Below are 19811 nucleotides of genomic sequence, written 5' to 3'. Positions count from 1 at the left end.
CTCTTTTGCTGATTAGTGAACCCCATCCTTGAGAATTTTAGAGAATTCCTGGCCTTATATTTACTCATTTTGAAACTACGGTTGTTGATATTTGGGCCCTCTAGTCATCATCAACCAACAAAAATGTCTGGAATCTGATCACGCCAGCCACTTTTACACATAGGCCCCTCTCTTTCACTTTTTTTTTTTTTTTTTTTTCTTTCTAATTTCTTCATGATTGGGAAGTGTAATACATGTATGATAATTATATTCTTACTACCCTCAAATCATATCTTTCCTTCACCTATTTACATAAATAAAGGAATATGCGCATCTCCTTCTTGAAATTTTGTTTGCTTTCTTTGCAGTATATGGCATATAATAGTTCTCAACAAGTTTTTTTGCTGTAGTTGTTAGAATATAAATATCATTTTTATTCTTGTCTTCACCATAATTATTATTACTTATATCATCTTAAGTGTTATTATTACTATTGCCCATATCTTTTTATTTATTATTATTATTTTTTGGTTAAGCTGCAGAAGATATGATATGTAACATATGTTATCCCATTCACGAAATTTTAGAATTGACTACAATTTTAGGAATCCTCCTACAGTCTTCTCTCCTTGTCAAATAATGCAAGTGTCAGCTTTTTATTTTGCATTTTCTTGGATTCCTCACATCACATGAATGGACTCCAACATAATTGGTCACATTCAAGTAACCGACTGAATCCACTTATCAAATAATGCAAGTGTACTGCAGTGTCTTAGGATACCTAAAAAGAAAAAGCAATTAGAGCGATTCTTTATGCTTTTGCATTAGAAAGCCTCAGCCCTCATGCAAACCAATTTATACTCTCAGCCACTACTTTGTGACGCAAATTTTATACAAATTAATTTGTAAGAAATATTTTACAAATCAGCTTTTAAAAGTAAAATATATATATATATATATATATATATATATAATTTTAAGTACATCAAATAAGGTTTACAAACATAAAAAGGAGAAAGGCTTGAGCAACCCAATAATAAGTTCTAACAGACAAAGTAAACAAAAGAAAAAAAGTATAATGATGCAGCTCTATGCATTCTTGGTACGAAGTCTAAGAATTTTGGCTGCCAATGAAGGCGGTTAAACAAGGCACGAGCAAGGGTATGATCGTTTCGGCACCCGTTAACCCTATCCAAATCCGTAGAGAATGGGACGTAAAAAGGAGCATGACCATCAAAATACCTTTCAACCCTACTTGGACGCCTATTAAGTAACAACTACAACAAATACAAAGAAAAAAAGGGAGTGAAAGACAACAAGAAAGCAACATATAAGCGAAAATAAATACAAAAAACAGCAGCATCGGTGGAGGAAGGGGTAGGGAAAGGCAGCATGAACAGGGTTGGAGCCTGGAGGCCAGCATATGTAAGCTACTCGCGGGCGAGTGAAGACCACACGTCGACAATAAATGCTGATAGGCAGTAGATGGCTTCAGGAGACTTGCAGCAGTGGTAGGGTTGGCAGCGTGGAGGAAATAAGGCATCACACATGTCGACGCATGGTGGCCGAATGGAGACAGGGCCAGCGGCGACTAGTAATGGAGAGGCCCAGTAGCATGGTTGAGCGGTGCATATAAGGCTAGGGCTTCCTAAAATGGACATATATGATTTTGGCAAAACAAAATCCAAAAATTTCAAAAAGGAGGCGGATCTAAGGCTGGGAATGGTTAGAGGAGGTGGTGATCGGACAATTTACGGTGGAGGAGACAATGGAGCTGTTAAACTGGATAAAACATCGAGTATTGGATAGGGCTTCCAAAGAGGCTGTTTAAGCCTCCGAAAAGCTGAGAAAGGAAGGAGGAAGGAGGGAGAGAGGAGTAGAGGAGAAGGGGGAGTCCTCCTCCCATGACAGCCGTGGGTGAGAGACTATGGGGAGTTTTTTGGGAGAGAGAAGAGAGCATTTCGAACGTGCTATAATATATATATTTTTAGTTATTAAAAAAGTATGCATATTTAGTATGTGAGAAATACGTATTTTTTTTTAAAACAACCAATGATTTTCACATAATTTCTAATAGCTTAAACAACAAAAATTAGAAGTTGATTTCTAAAAATTTCCTACAAATCTATTTGTAGTCCACTATTTTGGGTAGCGGTTAAGGGAAGATAAGATATTGTTTATTGATGATCATCAATATAAAACGTGTGGCAATAAAAAAAAAAAAGAAAAAACATGTCTGGAATTTGATTACCCCATCCACTCTCTTTTACCTTTTTCTAATTTCTTTTTCTTCTCTTTTTGATTGAGTCGGTCTGGTGGGGTGGGGGTGTCAGTGTCATGTTATTGTTTGTCTGATATCTTTCTGATCTTCTGATGTCGGATAACCAAATTTTCTTTAGGTAAAAAGTGTGCTGTCGGCTGGTGTCACCAAAGCAATAATGCCTCAAGTCCACCAAATAGACGACGCCAAGGGCCTCAAAGCAACCAAGAAGGCAGGTTCAATGGCGCAATCAAATCCCATTTTTGTATACTCCAAAGAGTGTGAAGAAGGAACATGTGCCGTGTGCTTGTGTGAGTTCAAGGAAGCGGAGGAAGTACGCGTGTTGCCCGAGTGCTTGCACTTGTTTCATGCAACTTGTGTTGATTCCTGGGTGAACTCCCACTCTAATTGCCCGCTTTGCCGTGCTGATCTTAAGCGAGTTCGCTTCAGGTACATTATCTTCACCAGACCCTAGTTTTCTTTTCATTTAATTTCTCTTACAATTTAAAAACCCTTTTATTTTAATGGTGAGTGCAGTCGGAAGCGGTTTAGTGAGAAACCATGGGTTAAGGGCTTGTGTTCCTGGGTCAAGAATTGTTTCTCAGTTTGTGTTCCTGGGTCGATAATTGTTTCTCCAGCAACATCTTCAAATACCGTTGTGGATGACACTAAATGGACAAATGATAGACTTAGCCAGGAAGTTATTAAGTTAAGATCACAGGTATGCACTTCTCCCTGCTTTTCAATCACTCTTTTAGTTGAAGTATCTCCCTTTTGATGTAGTGGAAATTGGTTAACGAACAAGTTTTAACAAAATATGTTTCCTTTTCTTAGCATTGAAACTTGAAAGTAGAGAATGATTGTGAGATTAGGCACCCATGTCGTCAATTTGAATTATATATTCTCTGTCACTATGATCTGCGGTTCAGGGTGTGGAAATGTAGTTAAGCATGTATTTTATATATTTATTTCTGTTTTAGTGCCTTAAGCTTACAAAATGAAATGGAAGCTAGATGTAGAAAATTATTGTTTTCAGGTCTACTGTACGATAATCAGTTTAATTCCCCGGTCAACACACATCTCTTGTTTAACAAATCGCTTCTTTAAATAGGATCTTCCTCAGAGAAGCAAACATGATGAAGAAGCTGGAAATGAAAAGGATGCTGCAAAGGCAAAGGCAGTGCCAAAAGCTGCAGGGGATGGGAATCTGAAACATAGTAAGGATAATTCAAAGCCTCCGGAGCCACCAAAGGACGACATTCATGTCAGAGCAAGGCAGGACCAAGCTACGGATAGCCATAGTCTTGCTGAAAGAGTACGAATTATGACAGTGCTCTGTGATTTGTTCTTTAATTCACAGCAAAATTAGATTCCCATTAGACATGTCCCTTTTGTCATTCTTTCTTGGTCAGGTAAGGAGACAAAAAATCAGTGAAAGGATGAAGCTCCTTCAGGATCTTGTTCCTGGTTGCAATAAGGTGCTTAGAATATGCAAATTGCAGCTTAACTTAAATAAGTTCAAATTCTAGTGCAAAAAATCACAAGAAATGGAATATTATTTCAGATAACCGGCAAGGCAGTGATGCTGGATGAAATTATAAATTATGTGCAGTCGTTGCAACGTCAGGTTGAGGTAAACTCAAGTTTGTCCCGGAGTCCATTCTTTTTGGTAATTGCAAACTCTAAAATCTTATGTTGGTTAATTTCGTTTTTGGCAGTTTCTTTCAATGAAATTGGGGACCGTGAATCCGAGAATGAATTTCAACACAGATGCTCATTTGTCCAATGATGTAAGTTGGTCGCTTCTTGATTGTTTTAATCTTGAGTGTAATGCAATTTGAACCCAAGAATTGAGTACCCTAGAACCCCTCATCCACCTGTTATGGTAACTAATTGACTAAGTTATTTTGGGTTTGGGGTTGACTTCTGGAATTTGAAGACATTGTTTTGTGCATTGGAACTCAACCTTTCGTATATGTGAGTTTGACTTTTTTTGTGGTGCTTGCAAGTCTTTGCCTCTCTCTTTCTCTGTGTGACCGTGTCTGTTTAAAGTATGAAGTGGGTGTATAATCATTGTTGCTATTTACGGATATTAGTTTCTCAAATATTCAGATAGATATACAATTCATATATGGTTTGTTCCTGGTTCAGTTCAGGCAGATGCAATGGGTATCTGCTCACGAATCTATTCATCATTAGAGAAAAGGTAGAATTATTTAGCAAAAGAACAACTTAAAAAATAGATATATTTTACAAACATTTCAATTCAAGCAGTACTTAAGATTGATTGGATTAGTTTAATCCACTTGATTTATTTTAAACATGTTGGAGCCATACCTGGTTGCTCAGCCCTAAAGATTGAAAGAATTTGCAGGGTCGACATTGCAGGATCTAATTTCATGGACAGTTTATATGAGATGCCAAATCAGGTGTAATGCATGTGCACATTTTAATTCTGGTTTCTAAAAGACTTCCTAGTTTGTGGACATGGTCTTGATTACCTTGTTTCAACAAAGAAACAAAGTATTGGTCCATCAGATATTGTCACTCTCAAAAATATAGATACAAGGATCTTTCTATACGTGTCTTTGTGAATTTTTAATCTAAAAGTTAACCTTGGCTACACATTGGGGGTATTCCTTTCCAGCCCATATCCATTATGTCCCATAGGTTGAACCAAAGACCTACTCCATATTAAAGCGATACCACTCAGCTACAAGGGCTATGCCTTGTGTGGTCTGTGCCTATTTGAATATATTATGGCTTATTCATAAATGTTTGAGTATTTATTTTAATGTCATAGAACAATAAGTAGAAAGAAGAAAGTTATGACTTGTATAAACTATTTTCCTTCTTTTTTTGTCAATGGTCCATAACATTGTCATGAAACAAGTCTTTGATGACCATAAGAGGACTTTGGAGGAGATTAAGTCTTTATTTTTAAACATCATGTATCTTAACAGCTGCTTTTGTTTCTCCTTTGGTAATTAGTTATCATGATTTATACTTATCAAAAATCATGATTTTCTTATTTTTTTTGCTTCTACTAGCTGGGTGGCTTTTCTTGTATACTTCATGTGTACTTGGAGGCGTTTTACGCTTTTAATGATATCTTGATTACTTATAAAAAATAAAAATAAAAAGTCACAATTCTTCAAATTTAATGGGGAAATGAATCTAATAAATTTCATCAGTATTCAAATGAATGTTAGACACCGGTGCACATATTCATATACTGAATGCTGAATAAGTTAAATAATTGAAATTGTACAAATTGAAACAATAGGTTACTTTTTGAAATTGTAATGAAGTGACCATTTGCATAAAGAACTGATTTTATCCTTTTATTTAGGTATAAATATTGCAGATGGAAGTCCAGACATTAACTTAAATTCCATTTTCAATTCCTTAACAAGTTATGCTTGCTCAGTTCTATGTTCTTCCAGTATTCCTGACCAATCTTTGTCTTGTAGGTGGAAAATCTCACTTGCAAAGCCCAACTTCAAGAAGTTGAGCTGGAAAGAACAACCAAACAGCTAAAGGAAGCAATAGCTATTGCAGAAGAGGAAACTACAAAATGCAAAGCAGCAGAGGAAGTCATCAAGTCGCTTACTGCACAAGTAAGATGGATTTTTTTGTGCAGTAGTACGATAGTATTTGGGGTATATTATGATTACCATGTCAATGAAATCTACTAGTCATGTTCTGCATTGCAATAGAGAGTACTCTCTCTCTCTCTTTTCCCCCTGAAGCATTTCCTTGAGTCCATTTTATATAAGTCTTGTTTCAGTTTGAACTTAAAGAGATTCTTTTGAAATGGGAAAAAAAGATGAAATTATTTGCAATATTTCCTATTTTATTTTCCAATGTCTTCTCATAACTGGCAACAATAGTATTTTTGCTTTGCAGTCACCTCATTAAAGTGTTTTTTGTGCCTTAACATGCCTCGGGAAGAAATGACTTTTTGTTGTTTCCATGGGAGGCCTAACATACCAAAAAAAAAATGTATAATTATCAAAGCATCTATAGTATATGGTTGTTAAACAAAAAAGATGTATAACTATCTATAGTTATATGGTTGTTAGTATAAGCCCTATATTTCAAGGAAATTTATGACCGGAGCATTTAGAGGACTAAACCAGGACAGATTGGATACAATGTGTTTGTGTTGGACTATAAACTTGTCCAAAACACTTGTCCGAAACTTGCTTTTATTCAACTGTGCTCTTTTGGGGAAATGGCTTTGGTCCTTTGTGCATGAGGGAGAGTCCTTATGGAGAACAGTAATGGACACTAAGTACAGTATCAGAAGAACTGGGATTAGAAGTGGTAAGGTAGTGGGGTGGGTGGTGTTCTAATGAAGTTCATAGGTCGTATGAGATGGGGTTATTGAAAAATATCAAGAAGGGTTGGGGGTAGTTTTCTGGTCATACCAGGTTTGAGGTGGTTGATGGGTCAGTTTAGATTATGGCATGACTTGTGATATGGGTATCAGGCTCTTAAGGAATCCTTTTTGGTTTTGTATAGTATTGCTCATGTAAAAGATGCTTTAGTAGCAGGTTACTTGGAGCTATCTAGTGGTTCTCATCAATGGAATATAACTTGTTGCTCATGATTGGGGAGTGGATGTCTTTACTTAGTTTTTTAAATTGTTGTATTCTCTAAGTTTGAGACAAGGAGGTGAAGACAAGCTACATTGGGGCCCTTCCAAAAGAGGAATGTTTGATGTTAGATCTTTTCATAACGTCCTTGTACCTCATGAGAGCACCCCTTTCCCTTTAAAGAGTATTTTGCAGCATAATGGTCCCTTGAGAGTGGCGTTTCTTGCTTGGATAACCGCCTTAGGGAAAATCCTAACCTTAGATAACCTAAGGAAACAAAGTGTCATTGTGATTGATTGATGTTGTATGTGTTAAAGGAGTGGAGAGATTGTGGATCGTCTTCTTCTCCATTGTGACTGCTAGTTCTTTGTGGAGTGCTATTTACTTATCAAAAAAAAGTTCTTTGTGGAGTGCTATCTTCAGTCATCTTGGGTTAGCTTGGGTTATGTGTAGAAGAGTAGTGGACCTTCTCGCTTGTTAGAGAGGGTTGGGAGGTAGTCCTCAGTGCATACCTATGTGAAAATTGGTTCCAGCCTGCCTTTTGTGGTGTCTTTGGAAGGGAAGAAATTATAGATGTTTTGAAGATTGTTAGAGGACAATGGTGGAACTAAAGTCTTTTTTCTTCAAAACTCCTTATCTTTAGACAGCTGCCTTAGAATTTAATTTGCTTAGTTTTCATCATTTTCTTAACTTGATTTCTCTTTCTAGTTAGGTGTTTCTCTTGTATACTCCATGTGTACTTGGATTGTGACTTTTGCGCTTTCAAAGATATTTCGTTTACTTAGCAAAAAAAGATTGTGCCTTTCTTTAGTTCTTATGGTGGTGCAATTTTAACTCTCCCCTGACACATTCAGTTTGGCAAAAGCTGTTCTCTGATGTGGAAAGAGAATCTGTCAGCAATGTCTTTGCACTAGCCTGTAAATAATTTTTCGACTGCCATATTTTTTTGTTAATTTGTGATCAACCCGTGCCTGCATTCTCTATCTCTAGCACATGATGTAAGCTCCATAGCGTGTTAAGCTGTATGTGGTCACACCATCCTGCTCGATGTATAACAATTTTTTTTTTTTTTTGTGTGTGTGTTAATGAAGTTAAAGTGATGGTGTATTTCTGCTTGGTAACTTGTTTTTTCCGGGACGTCAGTAGAGGCTTGAACTGTTAAACCTCTAGAGTTTCCTGAAAGTTCTGCAAAAGTAGGCTTTATGTGTTTCTAGTGTTCTGAGATGGTAAATAGATGAGTTGGTTTTATTTTGAATTCATGTTCTCACCAGACACTGATGGAATCTTTATTATCCTTTATAAAAGACTTTATATGATCTAAATCATATGCCTTTGGCCAAAAGAAGAAAAAGTTTAATGTGGCATGATGCTTTGTTTTAGTTACTAGTTAGTAATAATCTTCTGTAACGATGCACCGAGAAATTACTTAAGTTTGCATCTAGAACTCAATCCCAGAAATTTGGGCAGACAACTGATAATAATCTTATGCAGTTTCTCTTGTGCTTTATAGCTGGTGAAACATTTTTTTTTTGTTTTTCTTGTGCTGAATAGTTGATGGAAATGAATGAAAGGCTGTATGTGGCAGCTGCTCAGAATGTCATAGCACCCTCTCCAAACACCCAGTTGCTTTCTAATAACCACAAACAAACCCATTTGGATGCAACGGCTAGAAGCAGAATGAAAGAAAGTGAATCTGAATATGTTGAGCAAGATGATCCTGGAGTATACATTACACTTACCAACCTACCAGGCGGTGTCAAGGATCTTAAGCGAGTTCGCTTCAGGTACACATTATCTTCAACCCACTTTTATTTTCATTTATTTAAAATAATACACAACATTTTTTTCTGATGATCTTCCACCTCGGACAAATTTAAACCCTTATTTTAATTGTGAATGCAGTCGGAGGCGGTTTAGTGAGAAACAAGCAGAGCAGTGGTGGGCGGAAAACCGGGCAAGAGTATATGAACAATATAATGTGCAGGTGATTGACAAGTCAAGTGTTAGGGTTGGGAGCGAGGACTTGGCTCATTGACATATGAAGATAATTATACGAAGCATATATAAGTAAATAATCTTATCATTTTTGTTTCTTCTTTCTGGAATTTTCTTTGATTCGTTAGTGACTTGAGAAAGAATCAAACCTGTTGTTGATATCCTACTTTCTCAGTCTATATATATCAGTCTTACGTTGAGGGATGTATGTTTGTTTAATATATAGTTTGGATGGAAAAGTGCAGCTATTGAAAGGTTTGAAGAAAAAGAAATCTGCTTAGATGGATTGCACCGTGGATATTAATCTCGAATTTGCTAGAAATCCAGAATTTGAAATGCAAGTGATGTCTTCTTAGAATATATATATATATACCTCCCTTTTTCCCTCTTTTTGTTTTGTTTTGTTTTTTTTTTTTTTTGTGTCTTTGGTTTTGTCATGCAGTGACCAAGGAATATTAACGATATCTGTTGATCTCATGGTCCCTCATATGCCTATTTTTTGTGTTCTGGTGCTCATTTTGAAATCATACTAATGAATCAGTCTCAATCTATAAAAAGGACAAGACAGAAAAAAGGTGTTGCGGATCTTTATAAAAAACGGTTAGCGATTAATAACCGGCCTTCAATAACTATGTAACCACTGGTTGCAGTTAATTGCTTACCGCAACCGCAACTCCTTGTACATTCCTATAATGAATTATAAAAACTTGTTGGAGATTGGATTTAGTTAAGGCTTCAAAACTCTCTCCCAGTCCCAGTTCTCTAGAAGAAAGAAAAAAAAAACAAACAAACAAACAAAACAAAAAACAATGACTTTCCGTTCAAAAAAAACAAAACAAAAAACAATGTCTTTCCATTCTCATCCACCTGTTTCCCTCTCCTTATAAACTTTTTCCTGCCTCCTTTTGATTCCCTTTTTTTCAAGAGTTTAGATCTTAGATCTATCGCAACCTCTCCACCCACACAAGCCACATTCCTCTCTACCATCTCTGACGGCCTCTCATTTCATTGACATACTTCTTTACAACACGTGTATGCCGTCTGCTTACATAGTATGCGTGAGCTAGACGAGGCACTGTCCTTATTATTATTTTTTTTGGGAAACTTCAGTTTAAGCCTTTGAGCTTCCACGCGATTTGACAAATTCCTTCCAAACTTTTAAATCTCACTTTGGATCCCTGCACTTTCAATTACTCTCAATGTGAATTCATCCATCAAATTTTAAACGTTACATGACATTTATACCCCTGACTTTTGTATAAAATTCTAACTTTACCCTTAATTCCAAAACATTTTTTTATTTACAAAAAAAAAAAAAAAAAAAAAACGAAAATCATGGATATTTCAGTCTTTTTTGGTATTTTTAATGGCTATAATTGACGGGAGGATCCACATTGAGAACAATTGAAAGTTTAGGGATCCAAATTGAGAGATTTTAAAGTTTGGAGGTTTGTCAAATTGCGTGAAAGTTTATGGGCTAAACTGAAGTTTCCTTTTTTTTTTTTTTTTTTTTTTTTGTTTCTCTTATGAATCTTTACCCATACTCCTTCAACTCTCTTATAGTGAAACCTTTTGTTACAATGAAGACTTCATATCTAGATTTGAACCCTAAGATATACCAACTTTATTGTCATATGTCTCACAATCCAAGGTTATATATTTTTTTAGGAAATGTTAAAGGCTCAATTTTTTTGCCCAACATAAATTCAACTTTTGCCTTATTTTTTTATTTTTTTAAAAAATAAAATAAAAAATGGAAAAAAAAATGTCTAAAGCAACTCTATCTCTTTTTGGTCTTTCTTTTATTTGGTATTTTTTTAAAAAAATGAAAAATGGTATTTTTCTTCGTAATAATGGCATTTTCTTTTTCTTTTTCTTTTTTTTAAAAAAAAAAAAAAAAGTAAAAGTTGGACTTAATTATGTTAAACAAAAAAGTTGGGTTTGTACCCTGCCGAATATTTTTTTGCCTTAGCAGCTCATTTTGTAGCTAGTCTTTCGAATGCCGTCCATGACAATCGCAAATTTCCACGCGGCTGACGCCGCTGACAGCATTTCTGCATTCTCCTTCCTCTCTAAGGCTATGGCTAATGTTATTTTGTTGTCTTTGATTTGGTACGTAACTTTCTTCTTTTATTAGCTGTTATAATTTCTTTTACTCATCTAATAAAAAAGTAGTGCAGCTGAAGATCATGCATGCCGCTCGTGTTTGTTTCTCGTATGCCTATTTTTCTTACAGTTTCATTTCGACTTTTATTATCTTTTCGCACCATTAGTTTTTGAATGGACGCTACAAAGCTATGCTCTCTCTTGAGGGCATGCTTAAGTTCCAAGTCACTCAAGCAAGGCAAGCTCATCCACCAGAAGATAGTCTGTCTAGGCTTACAGAACAACAATGTCATTTGCAAAAACCTCATCAACTATTACGTGTCTTGCCATTTGTATGATTCCGCGGCGCTAGTTTTCCAAAATATTGAGAAGCCATTAGACATCTCTTTGTGGAATGGCCTGATGGCCGCTTACACCAAAAACTTCATGTTCGTTGAAGCTTTTGAGCTGTATGAGAGGTTATTGCGTTACCCATATTTGAAACCTGATAGTTACACTTACCCAAGTGTTCTCAAGGCCTGTGGTGGATTGGGTAGAGTTGGTTCTGGGAAAATTATCCATACCCATTTGATAAAAATTGGCTATCTAATTGATGTTGTTGTAGCCAGTGCTGTTGTGGGCATGTATGCAAAGTGCAATGCGTTTGAGTATGCTGTACAGTTATTTGATGAAATGCCTGAGAGGGATGTGGCATGTTGGAATAGTGTGATTTCTTGTTATTATCAAGATGGGCAACCTGAAAAAGCATTGGAATTGTTTGAAAGAATGAGAGATTCTGGCTTTGAGCCTAACTCGGTGACACTCACGACTGTCATATCATCTTGTGCAAGGCTTTTAGATTTGGAAAGAGGGAAGGAGATACACATGGAGCTAGTGAGAAAAGGATTTGTGTTGGATGGTTTCATCAGCTCGGCTCTTGTGGACATGTATGGAAAATGTGGTTGTTTAGACATGGCTATAGAGGTTTTTGACAATATACCAAGAAAGACTCTGGTTACTTGGAACTCCATGATTGCAGGATACAGTTTAAAAGGTGACAGCAGTTCATGCATTGAACTTTTTGGAAGGATGAATGAGGACAGAATTAAACCCACTATGACTACTTTAACCAGCATATTAATATCTTGCTCAAGATCAGCCCACCTTCAACACGGAAGATTTGTACATGGGTATATACTAAGAAACAAAATAGAAGCTGACATCTTTACTCAAAGCTCCTTGATAGATTTATACTTCAAATGTGGAAATGTTGTGTCAGCTGAAAATGTTTTTAAAAAGATGCCCAAGACAAATGCGATTTCTTGGAATGTTATGATTTCTGGATATGTGACGGTTGGCAATTATTTCAACGCTCTTGGCATCTTCAGTGACATGAAAGAAGCTGGAGTTAAACCAGATGCCATTACATATACTAGTGTTTTACCAGCTTGTTCACATTTAGCAGCCTTGGAACAGGGTAAGGATATTCACAACTGTGTAATTGAGAGTAAGTTGGAATCCAATGAAGTAGTTATGGGGGCTCTCCTTGATATGTATGCTAAATGTGGTGCTGTGGATGAAGCACTTAATGTTTTTCATCAATTGCCAGAGAGAGATGCTGTGTCGTGGACGTCAATGATCACAGCTTACGGGTCTCATGGTCAAGCTTTAGAAGCTTTGAAGCTCTTTGGTGAAATGCGGCAGTCCAATGCAGAACCAGACAAAGTTACTTTCCTTGCAGTTTTATCTGCTTGTAGCCATGCTGGATTGGTTGATAAAGGTTGTTATTATTTCAACCAAATGATCACCCAGCATGGTATTAAACCCAGAATTGAACACTACTCATGCTTGATTGATCTTCTTGGACGTGCTGGAAGATTGCGTGAAGCTTATGGGATTCTCCAAAGAAACCCAGAAATTATAAAGGATGTCGGGCTACTGAGCACACTGTTTTCTGCATGCCGTTTGCACAGGAATTTAGAATTGGGGGCAGAAATTGCAAGACTGCTTATTGAGAAGGATCCTGATGATCCATCTACTTATATTATCTTATCAAATATGTATGCTTCTGCTAAAATGTGGGACGAGGTGCGCATGGTGAGATCAAAGATGAAAGAGCTAGGATTGAAAAAGAACCCTGGGTGTAGCTGGCTTGTTATTAACAAAAGGATCCAACCTTTCTTTGTTGGTGATAAGTCACACCCACAAGCCGAGATGGTGTATGAATGCCTCACAATTCTTTCCAGTCACATGGAGAAAGATGAATTGTTGCCATGTTAGAGATCAGCCACCCAGTGGAGCTTCTAAATCTTTTAGAGCGATAGGAGATGTGTATATAACTCTTGATTCGCATTAACTCTTCCCCTGCTCAAAACACAGCAGGAGAAAAAGTTTCATAAATTTACATTGGTCAATTTATTTATCACACCCATTTTAGCTTGCTTTTCTTTTTTTTTTTATTTCTTTTTTTATGTTTTTTAACAGTAGCGAACATAAAAAACTAATCAAAATACATTACTTCAGCCGATATAAAATAAATGTGATGAGTAACATTATTCTGACAAGTATACATCATACATGGAAGATAATGCAAACTCGCCACCTTATGTCCTTGAAAAGGGAAGCAAGTGCCCTTATCAAACTGCCCTAAAACAAAATACAGCCGTGCAAACATTCAGGTGACTTACCTACCATTGCATTTCCTTGCGCTTTATAAGAGGTAAATTAAATATTACAAACACACTACCAAAACATCCGTTGTCGTCCAGCGGTTAGGATATCTGGCTTTCACCCAGGAGACCCGGGTTCGATTCCCGGCAACGGAACTTTTGTTTTGTTTTTGTATATTTTTCCTTTTCGAATTCTTTGCAAGTGCTCTCTTATTTTTCACCTCTTTGAATGTTTTTACCATTTTAACCATGTGATGTGATTCTCCTACGCAAAGTAAACGTAAGACCCACTCCTCAATCCTCTGTACCATTATAGGCACATATCTTTCTCTCAAGTTCTACATATTTTTCGCCTTCTTGAGGCGCACGCACCTCTCCACTCTCGGCCAGCTACCAATACCATAGTCTTAAAAACCAAAAACCAAACCCAAAAAACACACCCACAAAATCAAAACAAAAACAAAAGCAAAAAACAAAGAGGGAGACTTTTTCATTTTTAACTGTCGATGGCAAGGGATAGCTGCTTAGCCCGTGTCGGCGCCGGCGTTGCTGTCGGTGGCGCTGTTGGTGGCGCCGTCGGTAATTCCCCTCCTCCCCCAGAATCTGATATTCCTTGAAACCCTTATTGTGCTTTATTCGTTTTGTCCTTCAGTATTGCTCTGGATGTTGTTGCTTTCTTGTTCGATTTTGCATATTTGTTTTTCGATTTTTTGTCTTGGTTTTGCTCGGTGGGTTGTCTAGCACTAGTTTTGTAGTTGCACGTACTAAAAGTTTGACCGTGTATTCTCCGGCCAGCATCTTGTCTGAACAATACCCACTTCACTACTTTTATGATTTTGACAGAATGACTCCAATTTCTTGTGGTGCTTCTGTTGTTATTCTTGATATTGGTGTGAAATGGAGATAACCCATCTAAGTTGAATGGCATTCTGGGTCAGAGATTGACTCAACTCGCTGAATGGCTTTCAGCCTACGGCTGTCAATAGATGGCCTTTGGGGTCCTAGGGTTTATCTGACAATGTCATTAGTAGTAGTTGATCTGGCGCTGCTGTGTCTTTGGGTTTGAGCTTGCGTGCTCTTTTATCTGTTTGGCGTTGGGGTCATTAGGGACTCCCCTTGTCCTTGTAATCCTTTGGTTATATAAATGAATTCTTATTCATCTGAAAAAATAACCCATCAGAGTTTACACCTTGACTACAAATTGTAATTAAAAGAAGTAGAAGAAGAAGAAGAAGAAGAAAAATTTACTTGAATTTGTTTGATGCCTTGAATTCATGGTGTTTAGATTTTTGGAATTTTATTTTGCTTTCAATGAAATTCTTGGAGTTACTTCTGCCATGATTTCGTGGAAGCTTGAATAGAAACTGCTGATAAGGAAATAGTTTACGAGCTTGAAAGAAATAATTTCAGTTTTCTGTGCATTGTTTGTGTAAGTTCTTCTTTGAATTCTTGCCAGTCAAGTTTATGATTCTTATATGATTTTTTATCTGATTATATGCAGGTGCTGTGTATGGCACATATGAGGCTATTAGGTTTAAGGTACTTATCTGATCTCATCTTGCGCTTCAACTCATAAGATTATGTAGACTTCACATTTGACTACTCTTTGTCATCATTATTGCTCTCTGTCGAAAGTAATATTTCATGTTTTCTTCTTTCCACTTTTAATGTGGTCCTTCCAAATGAAGGTTTTCATGTTCCTGCTAGTAGTTTTTACACACTGAATGCTTACATTGCAATGTCTATACAGAGTACGTAAATTGGTTATATATAATATGGCCATACAGAAGAGCGGATATTGTAAGATAACCCCTTTACCATGTCATGAAACATAGATTCAATTTCTTAGTAATATGTTAGAGCTATAATACCAATCTCTGATGTTTGGTTTCTGCTCCTTCTGCATGGTATGTTTCTTTTTAAGACCAAATAACAGACATTAGAAAGATCTTCTTGAAGCTGCAACAAGCTCAGCTGTGGGACGGTTGATAGATTGGGGGGCTGAAGAAATGCCTTGTTTGGTGGTATTGGTGTGGCTTAGTTCACTCTATTGGGCATACACGTTCTTTCATGCTGTTTCATATATGGGCTGATCACACACAAAGCCAAACTACTTAGAGCCTAGATATGAAAAAACTTGAACTTTTTGAACAATTACATCAATTAATTTTGGGCTATAAGCAAAAGGGGTCTCGTTGGAGGCTCAAAAGGTGGAGATATTGAACAGTGATAAAGGCTAGATTTTTTTTTTTTTTTTAACATATATAAAAAGGCTAGAAACTTAAACATCGCAGGTTTTCCTCCTCTTCTTTATGGGTGATCAGTTGTCATTTTGAATCGGATCTCAACCTAGCCTGACCTGGTCTGAGCTGCATTCTGAGATTGCCTTCCCCTTTTTGTGACTTAGTGTATCTTAAGCACATCCTGTGATCTTTCAAAGTGATTTATAATCCCTTTTAGATATGTCAAAGTTCATTGTTTGATGGGCAGATAATGATTAAACGCATACTTAATAAATTTTCCTTAGCAGATCTTCATATAAAAGTCTATTTGCTAACCCATATCAAATACAGATTGTAATTATTGATAGCATGTTAGTATGGTGTGATGGATGGAGAAATTTCTTATGTTTTAGGAGTAAGAGTGGGATTAGGTCCCATAGTACCATTTGATCTCTGCTGGACTGCAACGTGACTAACAAAACTTGCTGCAGCCCAAAGCTTTTACAAACTTTTTTTTTTTTTTTTTTTTCCTGTTGTTAGAGGGTCTAATTGCTTTTGAACTGCCTGCAGCCAGATTATCACCATTATTATCCATCAGAATTTCTCTACAAAAATACACTACAAAGTGACGACTTTTTTTCCTTTCCCAGCTTTGGGTTTTCTGCCTTAATTTGATAGATATCCATTAATGTTTGCATAGCTTGGACCTTGCCTCTGCCATCCGAATCTTTGTTGCAATGAGGGGTATTCTCTATTAATGTTTCAAGAACCAGATACTTATCAAAAAAAAAAAAAGTTTCAAGAACCAGATCAGACAACCATTGGTTTCCATGTTGACCTAATCTGTGTTGCATGCATTTTCATATGTAGTAGTAGCGAGTAGTTCCTTCCCAGGTCAAGAACCTTGAGCAAAGAATTCTCCATAAATATTGAGGTGCCTCTAGCCTTGCCTCTTGCTCTATCCCCTTAACAATAGGTTTATCTCTTTGATCCAGAATCTATATCCCTTAACCATAGAATCTCCTTCTCTACAGCTTAGATATGCAGCCCACATTTTAAAATATATATTCTATTACCCATGCAATGGCAATTACAAATCGATTTATTTGCTTTAACTATCAATATCAGCATTTATTTTAAGATTTATATTATATGTATATTGTTAATGGTGGTGGATGCAGGTACCAGGACTTATGAAGATCAGGTATATTGGTCAAACCACACTAGGCAGCGCGGCTATTTTTGGTCTTTTCTTGGGTGCTGGAAGCCTGATACACTGCGGGAAGTCTTATTAAGCACTTTTTTTTGGGAAATTAATTTTGCCTGTCTATTAAGTTCTGCTTTGAACTTTGATGCCACATGCTTTCGACAGTGTGCAAAGAGTGCATAGTCATTTGGTTACTTGTTTCAAAGGCAAAACTTTCTTGTGCTGTTGTTTTCATGGGTCGTAGGAACATCTTCATGGCAATTAGCCTTAGCATTATCGTTAAATTTTCTTTGTAATTTATCTCTCACACAGTTGTTGCACACTATGGTATGATCAGGAGTCTTTTTTTTAAGTAACTAGCACATAACCCGCGCTATGCGTGGGATTCTTTCTTATAATTTAATTTCAAAACTTAAACGCATCTCATCTTACTTTTAATTATAAGTTAAAATAGGTGTGTGAAAATACATACTAAAGGTTATACACCAGTAAATTACTGAGCATGTATTTTTTTATTTTTTTTTTGAAATGTACCAAACATCTACTTAATGAAAAGTATAAAAGGAAAAAAAAAAAAAAAATAGCAAGAATGAAACTTGAATTTTGATGATCAAAATATTAATAGAAAATTAGTAGGAAATTTTGATATTGTTGATGTGATACTTATTATATTGTAATGCAAATAAAACCTATAAAGTTCTAATAATTTTAGAAAAAAATACATAGTAAAATAAACAAAATCTTCTCTCTTCTTTTTAATACAAAATAAAACACACATTTCACTCAATATTGAATGCAATCAAATAAATTTCTATCAACACTTCCAAAAAATACCAGAAAAATCGAGTAAATCACAAAACGAAAAAAAAAAAAATAATAATAATAATTTAATAAAATATTCAAATGAAGTAAAACATAAAATCTTGTTGGTGTGATACTTATTATATTTCAATACAATGAAACTTTCTAGAGAAACAAACATAAAAATAATTAATTTACAGTAGTGAAAAATTTATACCTAGATATACAAAAATAAATCCAAAAATGATATGATAAGCGTTCTACAAAAATGAAGAAGAAGCATTTTGGAAGGAAAATTCTTTTTGGTTCCTCTACAAAAATGAAGAAGAAGTATCTATGTATCTATTTATGCACAGGGTTCTTTATTATATTTGATTTTAAAACTTAAACGCATTTTTTTTTTTTTTTTTTTAATTACAGGCTAAAATAGTCATGTTAAAAAATCAATCATCACTCTTTCAATAAAAAGACATGCTAAAGGTTATATTTAAATACAAATAAAATTCACATAATTCTAAACATTTGAGAGAAAAAAAAAATTACGAATACAAAATAAAAAATTGTTAAAAAAAAAAATCTTTCAATCAAGATTTAATGCAATCAAATAAATCATCTATCTTATTTCGATACAAATAAAACATATATAATTCTGAATATTAAAAAAAAAAAAAATTCAAATGAATTAAAACATAAGACTTTTAATTTTAGTTTAATTTATATAAATCAAAATATGTTAAAACATTGTTGGTCTGAAAAAAAAAAAAAAAAAAAAAAAAAGTTTAAGAAGAATAATTACCTCTAAGTTGAATTTTGGAAAAAAATATAATTTAGCCCTCCAAACTACCAGTCACTTTCATTTTAGCTCCCTAATGTTCAAAAAGTGATAAAGTATCCTCCAAACTACCAAACATTTGTAATTTGGCCACTCCGGTAATCATTACTGTCAAATAGGATAGAAAATTCAAAACTACGTCGTTTTAGCAAAGTTAAGTTACTAAAATGCCATTTTGAAAAAAAAAAAAAAAATCAATTTAAGAAATGCTCCCCAAAACGAAGTCGTTTTCAAGAAAGAAAAAGAAAAAAAAAAAAGAAAAGAAAAAAGAAAAGAAAAGAAAAGAAAAGAAAAATAAATCTGGTGGTTTAGGGGTGGCTTGGCAGCCAACCCCATGGCTTGGGAGTGGCTCGCTGGCCACCCCCATGGCCTATGGGGTGGCCGGTGAGCCACCCCTAAACCACCAGATTTCTTTTTTTTTTTCCTCAAAATGACGTCGTTTTGGGGGCATTTTTGAAATTGATTTTTTTTTCTAGAAGGGCATTTTAGTAACTTAACCTTACCTAAACAACGTAATTTTGAATTTTTCATCCTATTTGACGGTAATGACTAACAGAGTGGCAAAATTGCAACTGTTTGGTAGTTTGATGGGCTATTTTATCACTTTTTAAACATTAGGGGGCTAAAATTGAAATGGCTAGTAGTTTGGGGGGTTAAATTATATTTTTTCCTTGAATTTTTAGGCCAATATATTATGTTTTCGTTAATGTTGGAGAGTGGAGAAAGAGAAAGGAGACGTTGAGAGAGAGGAAAAAGAGAGAGATAGAGACCGAACAAAAATACGAACCGTTCAATTTTTAACTGTTCACTTTTTAAAATAATGAGTTAAAAAATCGGTTTAGTCTTTAAAAAAAAATTGATCTTTCAATCAAGATTTAATGCAATCAAATAAATCATCTATCTTATTTCAATACAAATAAAACCTATATAATTCCGAATATTAAAAAAAAAAGCAAAATAATATTGCTTTCAAAAGTAGAGAAAAAAAAAAAACTTAAAAATATGCCTGAAAATCCGAGTAAATTACACACAAAAAAAAAAATCCACAAACATTCAAATGAATTAAAACATAAGACCTTTAATTTTAGTTTAATTTATATAAATTAGAATATGTTAAAACATTGTTGGTCTGAAAAAAAAAAAAAAAAAAAAAAAAAAAG

At 35.2% G+C, this 19811-nt stretch overlaps 3 protein-coding genes and 1 non-coding gene across 4 annotated transcripts; all 4 read left to right on the top strand.

Annotated features, from left to right (window-relative positions):
• The first annotated feature begins 2280 nt into the window (after positions 1-2280).
• On the top strand, positions 2281-9223 carry LOC132163344 (uncharacterized). Its single transcript, XM_059573597.1, has 9 exons — positions 2281-2689; positions 2777-2960; positions 3351-3554; positions 3652-3717; positions 3804-3872; positions 3958-4029; positions 5713-5859; positions 8392-8624; positions 8743-9223. Exons 1-9 carry the CDS (start codon positions 2418-2420, stop codon positions 8873-8875), a joined length of 1380 nt encoding a protein of 459 aa, XP_059429580.1. The 5' UTR covers positions 2281-2417; the 3' UTR covers positions 8876-9223.
• Positions 9224-10850: 1627 nt separating this feature from the next.
• Positions 10851-13326, top strand: LOC132163342 (pentatricopeptide repeat-containing protein At5g27110). The gene has a single exon (XM_059573594.1). The coding sequence runs from the start codon at positions 11116-11118 to the stop codon at positions 13198-13200; it is 2085 nt and encodes a 694-aa protein (XP_059429577.1). The 5' UTR covers positions 10851-11115; the 3' UTR covers positions 13201-13326.
• A 347-nt stretch (positions 13327-13673) lies between these two features.
• On the top strand, positions 13674-13745 carry TRNAE-UUC (transfer RNA glutamic acid (anticodon UUC)). The gene has a single exon. It is a non-coding gene; the product is annotated as a tRNA-Glu (tRNA).
• Positions 13746-13890: 145 nt separating this feature from the next.
• LOC132163341 (uncharacterized) lies at positions 13891-17370 on the top strand. Its single transcript, XM_059573593.1, has 3 exons — positions 13891-14168; positions 15091-15128; positions 16993-17370. The coding sequence occupies exons 1-3, from the start codon at positions 14096-14098 to the stop codon at positions 17104-17106; spliced, it is 225 nt and encodes a 74-aa protein (XP_059429576.1). The 5' UTR covers positions 13891-14095; the 3' UTR covers positions 17107-17370.
• The last annotated feature ends 2441 nt before the right edge of the window (positions 17371-19811 follow it).

The sequence above is a fragment of the Corylus avellana genome, chromosome ca10 (genome assembly GCF_901000735.1).
Source record: "Corylus avellana chromosome ca10, CavTom2PMs-1.0".
Taxonomy (NCBI): Eukaryota; Viridiplantae; Streptophyta; class Magnoliopsida; order Fagales; family Betulaceae; genus Corylus; species Corylus avellana.
Note: the sequence above shows the minus strand (reverse complement) of the source record. Positions and strands in the feature narration are given on the sequence as shown.

Coding starts and splice junctions, on each gene's coding strand:
- LOC132163344 (XM_059573597.1), top strand. CDS start 2,418: ATGCCTCAAGTCCACCAAATAGACGACGCCAAGGGCCTCAAAGCAACC. Junction 2,961..3,350: donor TTATTAAGTTAAGATCACAG/GTATGCACTTCT, acceptor TTCTTTAAATAG/GATCTTCCTCAGAGAAGCAA. Junction 3,555..3,651: donor GCCATAGTCTTGCTGAAAGA/GTACGAATTATG, acceptor TTTCTTGGTCAG/GTAAGGAGACAAAAAATCAG.
- LOC132163342 (XM_059573594.1), top strand. CDS start 11,116: ATGGACGCTACAAAGCTATGCTCTCTCTTGAGGGCATGCTTAAGTTCC.
- LOC132163341 (XM_059573593.1), top strand. CDS start 14,096: ATGGCAAGGGATAGCTGCTTAGCCCGTGTCGGCGCCGGCGTTGCTGTC. Junction 14,169..15,090: donor CGCTGTTGGTGGCGCCGTCG/GTAATTCCCCTC, acceptor GATTATATGCAG/GTGCTGTGTATGGCACATAT. Junction 15,129..16,992: donor ATGAGGCTATTAGGTTTAAG/GTACTTATCTGA, acceptor TGGTGGATGCAG/GTACCAGGACTTATGAAGAT.